This window comes from Vicia villosa, linkage group LG6 (assembly GCF_029867415.1).
Source record: "Vicia villosa cultivar HV-30 ecotype Madison, WI linkage group LG6, Vvil1.0, whole genome shotgun sequence".
In the NCBI taxonomy this organism is placed as follows: domain Eukaryota; kingdom Viridiplantae; phylum Streptophyta; class Magnoliopsida; order Fabales; family Fabaceae; genus Vicia; species Vicia villosa.
The window spans coordinates 73,370,366-73,379,404 of record NC_081185.1 but is presented as its reverse complement, the minus strand read 5'-3'; the positions used below and the strand labels follow the sequence as shown (position 1 = coordinate 73,379,404).

Here is a 9,039-nt window from a genome sequence, read left to right as displayed (position 1 = left end):
AAATAATTTGTCACTTTACATTACCAATGCAATTTTATGTTTAATCTTCCTATTGTACCCTCTATTAAATACTCTTAATTTATTGTTTTCTCACTTAATATTAATGTTATTTCAAATAGACCAATAGTTAATGAAGATAATTTGATAAAGTCACAATTTTATCTCTTTTATTTATTACTGTTTCTTAATCCGTGTGAAGTGGACCATGGCGACAAATAATTTGGGACGGAGGGAGTAGCATTTATTTTACCGTTGAATGAAATTTAAAGGTTAAAAGAAATGTTTATAATCAAGCTATAATAAATTACATTAAAATGACTATTATTTATATCCATGAACGACTATTATTTATATCGATGAACATTAATGTGATATATATCATTTATCCAGGGCCGGCCCTGGGCCAGGGCAAGCAGGCCCACAACCCAGGGCCTCAAATAAAATGGGGGCCTTAATTTGGGAGGTATAATTAGAAAATTATAATACTGTAATTCTAAAATATATATTTATGACCGAAAACTATAAACAACTAATTGCTTGTGATCTAGTGGTTAAGGCTATTATATATGCCAATTAATTTTTCTATAAATTTTTATAATTATATAATTTTTTTTAAAATTTTAGGAATTACTTATATGTTATAATTAAATTTATTTTACTATAAATTTTATAAATTATTTTTATGTTATAATTAAATATTTAAAATTTTATGATACAATTAACTTATTTATTATCAAATTTTTATGATGAAATCAAATTCATTATCGTTTGTGTTTTGATTTATTATTTTTTTAATCATAAAAATAAGTTTCTTATCAGCCATAATTTCTTACCAGTCAAGTAAACCTGCGAATTAGAGTCAAGACGTTGTTTAAGCTTACTCCTACATCTTTTAGTCATATGATTTGGTTTTCCGTAATTGAAGTAAGAAAAAACACCATTTTCATTTCTTTGAGACGGTGTTCGTTGTCTAACAATTTTGATCTTATTTTCGGGATATTTTTTATTTTTTTATTTGCCTTGGGGCTCTAAAAAGTCGGGACCGACCCTGCATTTATCCCGTTTATCTTATTTAATTATACCGATTTGAATTAATTTTTTTTAACTCTTTAATAATTAATTTTTAATTCTTGACATATTAATAATAAACTTTGACCATTTGCATTCCTATGGCTTTTAAAAACTTTGATCAGAAGTTTTGAATGATTTTAACAAATCATATGTTAAATTATAGAATAATATATACAGTAGAAACTCTTTAAATTAATAATGTCAGGACCGAAGAAATTTATTAATTTAGAGAGTTATTAATTTATCGATAAATTAATAATTATTAATTTAAAGAGTATTTAAGTAATTATATTGTACATACCAAACAAAAAGACAAATTAGTCTATGCCTCTTAGAATTACGTTGCAGCGAATTTTGGGACTCAACGTAAATTAGTAACTATTGTGTTCATATGCATTGGAAATCAATAATGACTTTTGAAATACAGTAAATATAAACAAGAGGAACAAATGTGTTCAATGTATTCTTAAAGGAAAACAGACAACTATTGAATCATATCTTAAAGGAAAACAGACAACTATTGAATCATATTTCAATAGTGTAACATTTTTTTTTTCAATTTCTGTGAATTATTAATTTATGATTTTCTTGGGACCCAAAATTATAAAGGGATCTCCTGAAAAATTATTATCTTATTATTTTATCGAGTTTTTCAATTTTTTACATTAGCCCTAGTCGGGACCGGACAAATTTATTATTTTAGAGAGTTTATTAATTTACCGAGTATTTATTATCAAATTTTTATGATTAAATCAAATTCATTATCGTTTGTGTTTTGATTTATTATTTTTTTAATCATAAAAATAAGTTTCTTATCAGCCATAATTTTTTACCAGTCAAGTAAACCAGCGAATTAGAGTCAAGACGTTGTTTAAGCTTACTCCTACATCTTTTAGTCATATGATTTGGTTTTCCGTAATTGAAGTAAGAAAAAACACAATTTTCATTTCTTTGAGACGGTGTTCATTGTCTAACAATTTTGATCTTATTTTCGGGATATTTTTTGAGTAAAAAGTTAATTTTTATTAGGGATCTATTTTTTTATTTGTCTTGGGCCTCTAAAAAGTCGGGACCGACCCTGCATTTATCTCGTTTATCTTATTTAATTATACCGATTTGAATTAATTTTTTTTAACTCTTTAATAATTAATTTTTAATTCTTGACATATTAATAATAAACTTTGACCATTTGCATTCTTCAATAACAAATGTAATAATTTATTATATTTTTAATGTTCAAAATTCTCTTTTACCAATTACTTAAGTCACCACAAATTAACACTACTGGAAAACTCAAAAACTTCCATTTGCTTAATTAAATGGATGAAACTGCTTTGAATGGATGAATAGAAACCCAAAAGTTTTCTTTTTCTTTTTCTTTTTTCAATGTCTTTTTCTCTTGAACCGAAAAACAAGTTGGAATACATTAAATACAACAAAGTCATATTTAAAGTTTCGATACATTAAATGCACGCGTTTTAAGAAAAACTTTCTATAAATATCTCTTTAACATTAACATGGTGCCCTTGGGATTAGGGGTGTTCAAAACCAAACCAACCCAATAGAAAACCGCAAACCAAACCAAACCAAACCGAAACCGCAAAAAACCGCATTTGGTTCAGATTAGTTTGGGTCATCTTTTAACAAAACCGCACGGTTTGGTTCGGTTTGCGGTTTGTATTTTGTAAACCGAACCAAACCGAATCAAACCGTATTATGTTACAACCTAAATTTTACTTATCTCACATCCAACCCAAACTTAAACCTATTATACTTAAGCCTTATGATTACCAACAATTTTCTCATCCTTACACATATAATTTCAGTCCCGATCTTCTCAAATCTCTAATAACATTATCACACATTTGTTGCCATACATCTTCCTTCTTCTTCTATGATATCTACTCCCTTATATTCTTTCTTTTTCACCTTCTCATTTTTATGTAAATGTTCCGTATTTTAGTTTCGTTTTTATCGCCCATCTTTTTCTCTAATCTCTTAACACTTTTTTTTTTCTTTTTCACCTCCACTAATCTCTTGTCTCTTATATTTTTTTTTTCATTATAATAATTTTTAAATTGTTTTATGCCATTGTTTTATGTTTAATATTTCACTTTTGTCTAATTTAATTTTTACATATTAAATGGAAAATTGTTGTAAAAATAAGACGAGTTTTGTTGTTATTTGATAGTGTATGAATGTCTAAATATAAAATCATGTTGTCATATATATGTGTATAGACATGGCAATAAAACCCAGACCCACGGGTACCCACCCGAACCCGGCTCGAAGTTGACGGGGAAAACCCGCTTTGACTGAGTTTGGGTTCGGGTTTGGGTTTTCCCCGATTAGAAAACATGGGGATGGGTCGGGTAATGGGGACACTAGTACCCACCCAGAAGCCGTCCCCGAACCCGCCCCGTTTATTTCAATATGTACATTATTATTTATATTTCATAATTTATATTATTAAATATGTGGCTAATGTTTTAATAATTTGATTTGTATTTATTATTTTGAATATTTGAAATATATGTATGAAATTTTTTGAGATTGTTTTATTTTGTTATTTATAATGTAATTTGATTTTTGAAAAAGTAAATATTTTTATTAAAAAAATTGATTTTACGAAATTCATGGTGGCGGGGCGGGGATACCCGAACCCAACCCGAACCCGTTAAGGACGGGTTTGGGTTTTAATTCCCCATCCCCGTTTGGGTTTGGGGCGGGTAACGGGGATTGATTGAGGATTCGGGTTTGGGTTTGGGGAGGTAAAAACCGTCCCCGACCCGCCCCGTTGCCATGCCTATAATGTGTATGTATGGCTCAATAAAATATTTGTAAAAAACCGAACCAACCGAATCGAATCAAACCGCATTAGTTTGGTTTGGTTTGGTTCGGATTTTTTTTAAAGTCAACCGAACCAAACCAAACCGCACGATTTTTTCTCTTGCGGTTCGGATGATTTTTTTCGTTAAAACCGCCCAAACCGCACCGCGAGCACCCCTACTTGGGATACATGTTAGCTTTTCCCTTAATATAATTATGGTGGTAGTTTATTTTATTATATTTATTTATTTATTTATAATTGAAAAATCGAAGTGACAGCTCAAAAGGACTCTTTTCTACTTCAATTTCAGTTTCAGTTTCATCAACGGCGCTCCATTTCGTAGCTCATGAATCCCCCTTATCACTCAGACGGCGCAACATCGCCGGCAGTCCTCCCCGACGAACTCATCCCGGAAATTCTGTCACGGCTTCCTGTGAAAACCCTAATGCAAATGAACTGTGTCTGTAAGTCATGGAAAACCCTAATTTCTAGTCGTTCCTTTTCCAAATTGCACTCTCAGCGTTCTCCACGCAACACACATCTCGCACTAGTTCCATATTGGAACATGCCTGATCAGGACATGGACATCAGTGTCATTCCTTTTCCCTTAAGTCGTTTATTAGATAATCCATCAATCTCCATTGCTAATCCTGAACACAGATTGGAACGTTTGGATTGCTGTGAAATGGTTGGTTCTTGCAATGGATTGATATGTTTGCTTAGTTTGTCTCAGAAGGATGAAAAGACATTCCGTTTTTGGAACCCTGCAACCAAAAAGATATCTGAAAAATTAGGGCTTTTTTGCAATGATTCATCTGATTTTTTCAGGTTTGCATTTGGTTATGATAATTTAACCGACACTTATAAGGTTGTGGCATTCTCTGCCAATCAGGTTAAAGTTTTCGGTTTAGGTGATAGTGTTTGGAGAAATATTGAAAGTTTTCCGTTTGTTCCTTTTGACGTTGAGTCTATGCAACCCCACTGCCATCCGTTTGTGAATGAAGGTGTTTATGTGAGTGGTACTATTAACTGGTTGGCTATTCGAAACGTGATTGATTATAAATGGAAAGATATTAACATTGAGCAATTTGTAATTGTTTCACTTGATCTGGGTACTGAGACATACCGGCAGTTGCTACCACCTCGGAGATTTGATGAAGTGCCTTCGGTTGAGCCGGCTGTTACTGTGTTGATGGATTGTTTATGTTTTTCACATCATTTTAAGGGAACGCATTTTGTTTTGTGGAAGATGATGGAATTTGGAGTTCAAGAGTCTTGGATTCAATTTCTTAAAATTAGTTATGTGGATCTTCGGATTTATCATGGAGTTAGTGAGTCATTTGAATATCATTCTCAATTGTTCTTGTTTCCGTTGGGTCTTTCGGAGAGTAATGACACATTAGTACTCGCAAGCAATCAAGAAAGCTTTGCATGTGAAGAAGAAAAAGCGATTCTTTATAATTGGAGAGACAATAGAGTAGAGCGGACTAGATTTACCGATGAAATATTGTGGTTTTTTACGAAGGGTTATGTCGAAAGTTTGGCTTCACCATGTTGAAAGTAAGTACTTATTCACTTATTTTAATTGATGTATGTTTTTTTTGAAACTCATAGTCATCTTGTAACAATAGATGGTGTGGTAATCTATCTTTTCAATTGTGAGCTTGAGCTGAATATCATAATAGTTGTGGTAGAGCGACTTTTTTGGTCTGCGAGCCGCTGTCAACAATAGTGGTTGTTGAGGCCGCTAGTTGTGGCCCCAAATCGCTATCGTGTTTGCTATCCGGGTTTTTGGCGAAGTTGCTCAAATCCTTTTTTTAAAACCATTATCATTTTTAAGGGTGATGATCTCTTTAATTTTATGTATTTTTCTCAAATCCTTTTTTAAAACCATTATCATTTTTAAGGGTGATGATCTCTTTAATTTTCTGTATTTTTCTATTTTTGAGTATTTTGTTTACATTTTGACATTGTTTTGCACTAATGGTTATCTTTCTATCTTATATAACACCGTTTCATTTTAATGGATGCTAAGCAACGTTATGTGGGATTACTTTGTCTTTTTATGATGGAAGTGTTAAAAATAAAAACCATATTATCCATTGAAGGATTTAAAAATCTATGGATTGAAAGAGGTTATTTTATATTATTAGAATTAGGACTAGATGATGATCCTTTCATTTCCAAAAGAATATTCAATATCTGTGGAATGCCCTTAATTTGGTTGTTGTTCAGAGCATTTTTATAAATTGTGTGATTTTATTACCATGTTTAGAAAAATGTTATCTCTGTTGCTTGGATGAATCAATATTGAAGCTCATCTGGGTGTTATTCTGTTCACAAAGGAATATAACTGCACTTTTGAGAAATATGCATTCATCATTATTTTTGTTTCTCTCTCCTGTGTAATATGGGTGTGTTCTTAATCATAGGACCACAAGCTCAAATTCAAGCACATCTAGGTGTTATTGATAGCCGATGGCATGGCAGGAAGAAAGGCGAAAAAGGTTTATTAGAGCCCCATTTTGTTTTGTTTTAGTATTTCGAAATTGCTTTGTAAGCATTTCTAGAAATTTACCACAAAATATTTGTATAAGTGCCAATGGAAGTCTCAAACTTGTAAGTGATTTCAGCTCGCATTATCTTTGACATTTTGATTTTTGCATGGATTTAAAATGCTTCTGCTATCAATCATTTTCACACAATTGAACTCCATTTTATCCATTAGTGAAGCCTGTGTACCAGATCCTCAGGGACTAGCTTTGATTTCTGCAAATTCCTTCATTTGATCATTGTGTTGCTGACGCTATTCTGTGTCTGCATTCCAAGCTTGGAGTGTTACTGTATGCATTTTCATGAATGCAGCTGTAGGATATACGAAGTATGTGCTTATGCCTATGTAGGTGTTTGCAACCAGGGAGAAGCTTGCTTTGCAGGCTATTATGTCACTCTCCCCTAATTCTGACAGGCTGTATGCATAATTACTGTATTATTCAGCTCAAGATCACTATAATTTTTCGATTTGAAATCAGTTTCCAAAAGATGTGTTTTGATCGGTGAGTATTTGCTTATTGGAGGTAGGGTGTGCGAAATATTCGGCTGTAATGTCCAAATCCATAACCAAATCTATACAACTTTTAAATATCCGGATATAATTGAATGGTTATTAACCGGTTTAGTTATTAATGGTTTGGTTATCCATTCATTTGATCCGGATATAATTTAATGATTATTAATCGGTTAAATTATTTTGGATTCGGTTATAACCCGGTTATTATTCAAATTCAAATATTTTAATTGTCAAAATAAATTATTTTATTTTTGAAAAAAAAATTTAGAAAAAATAATTTTCAAAATTGGATTTTTTTAAAAACCGATTATATAATCATAATCAAATTTTTAACTAGTTATGTAATCAGTTTTGATTAAAATATGGTTATGGTTATAAATTCAAACCATTTAAATGGTTTTAAAATGGTTATAATTTGATTTTTAAAAATAACCAACCATGTACACCCTAATTGGAGTTTTTCTGTAATGAAATATTTGTTCAATTATTTGCTTTTCACCATCAGAAACTGCCATATTTTCCACATAATGGTCAATCAACAATGCTACTTGCGCCATCTATGCCTGCTCCCTAAAGGTTATATGAAAATACTTTAATCTTTTATTTTTGGTTACATGTAATTCTTATAAAAAAAAACTTTATAAACTGGCGAGTGTAAAGAACTAATGTATTTTTTTTTTTTAAACTTTTATCAGAAGTTTTGAATGATTTTAACAAATCATATGTAAAATTTTAGTTTAATATATATTAAGATATGATTATGAACCACATCACATATCTTTCAAGATTTAAGTTAGTTGGATTTCTTTCTTTTAAGTGTTATTGGTGGAAATGAATCTGATAACAAATTTTGGTACTATGGTCTCTATAATGTGATGATTGTAAGTGTGAAGGTTAGAGTTTTAAGAATAATGTGTATTTAGGATTGAATTGTCTTTTTCAAATAATAGATTCAAAGGGCTTAAGGCATGAGAACTCTCTTTAGGGGACATCTTTCTTAGGGGACAAATGTCAATATATTGTATGACTTCTTGTATTTGGTGAGCAATGATAGTTGGGTCATGAGTGTATATACAAACACTTTGACGACCATAAATGCAAAGTTTAGAACTCTAAGAATAATACCTAAAGTTTAATTGTCTTTTTTCTTTAATAGTAGGTTCCTATGGCTTAAGGCTTCCTAACCTTTTTTTAGGAGACACTTGTCTCATAGGAAAAATGTCAATACATTTTATTTGATAGGGCATGATAGGCGGTCGACTCTAATCTGGCGTGCCTCTAGTGCGAGTGTAACTTCTTATATACTTTTTTTATGTGGTTTGGGTAATCTAATTTCCTATGGGTCGGGTCTCGACACAAATTGGAATAGTAGCCTCCAAGCATAGGTTGGGAGAGTCGAGGTAGGACTTTGTCTCAAGACTTCTTTAAATCAGTTTGACTTTTTGATGATTGTTGGGCCAAAGAACGTTCATGGTCTTTAAATGTAATTGTTATTATTAAGGCCATGGTGTATACATGTACCTACATTATTGTTATATTATTGTTTTGTTTATTTAATCTTGTCTTGCTTTTCAAGTATGCTTGTTTTCCATATCTGCTCATGAAGATGCTCCTGACCAAGGAAGTATTCACTTTACACTCTCCCTAATTAAAAACTTGAGAATAGGTGGTTCGCTTTAGAAGGTTGTTCATCTCTATTGGGGCTGACCAATCGAGCGAGCCCCCATACCATCTTTTGTGGTTTTTAGGCTTCACCTTTTGCTTTTGCTTTTGTGATTTCTGGGCTTCATATTTTCTTCTGTGGAATAGGTTAATTATTAGAGTCTATTAAGTAATAAAAGAAGTTAGGCTCAACCAATTCTAACAAGTCAATTAGAGATTGGTTTATTAGTTTTTTATGTTGAGATGTCATTTCAAGTCTCACTATAAACACTAAACTATTTAACTAAATCATTATGAATTCTATTAATTCAATGTAATATATTCATCTTCTTCTCTTTTATCATTCTCTAATATGGTATTATGAGCTGGTGATCTACCACAACCATGGTTCCATTGAAACTTCTCA

At 31.5% G+C, this 9,039-nt stretch overlaps 1 protein-coding gene across 1 annotated transcript; it reads left to right on the top strand.

Annotated features, from left to right (window-relative positions):
• The first annotated feature begins 4,196 nt into the window (after positions 1 to 4,196).
• Positions 4,197 to 7,039, top strand: LOC131611649 (F-box/kelch-repeat protein At3g23880-like). The gene is made up of 2 exons (XM_058883579.1): positions 4,197 to 5,461; positions 6,334 to 7,039. The coding sequence occupies exon 1, from the start codon at positions 4,248 to 4,250 to the stop codon at positions 5,457 to 5,459; it is 1,212 nt and encodes a 403-aa protein (XP_058739562.1). The 5' UTR covers positions 4,197 to 4,247; the 3' UTR covers positions 5,460 to 5,461; positions 6,334 to 7,039.
• Positions 7,040 to 9,039: the final 2,000 nt, after the last annotated feature.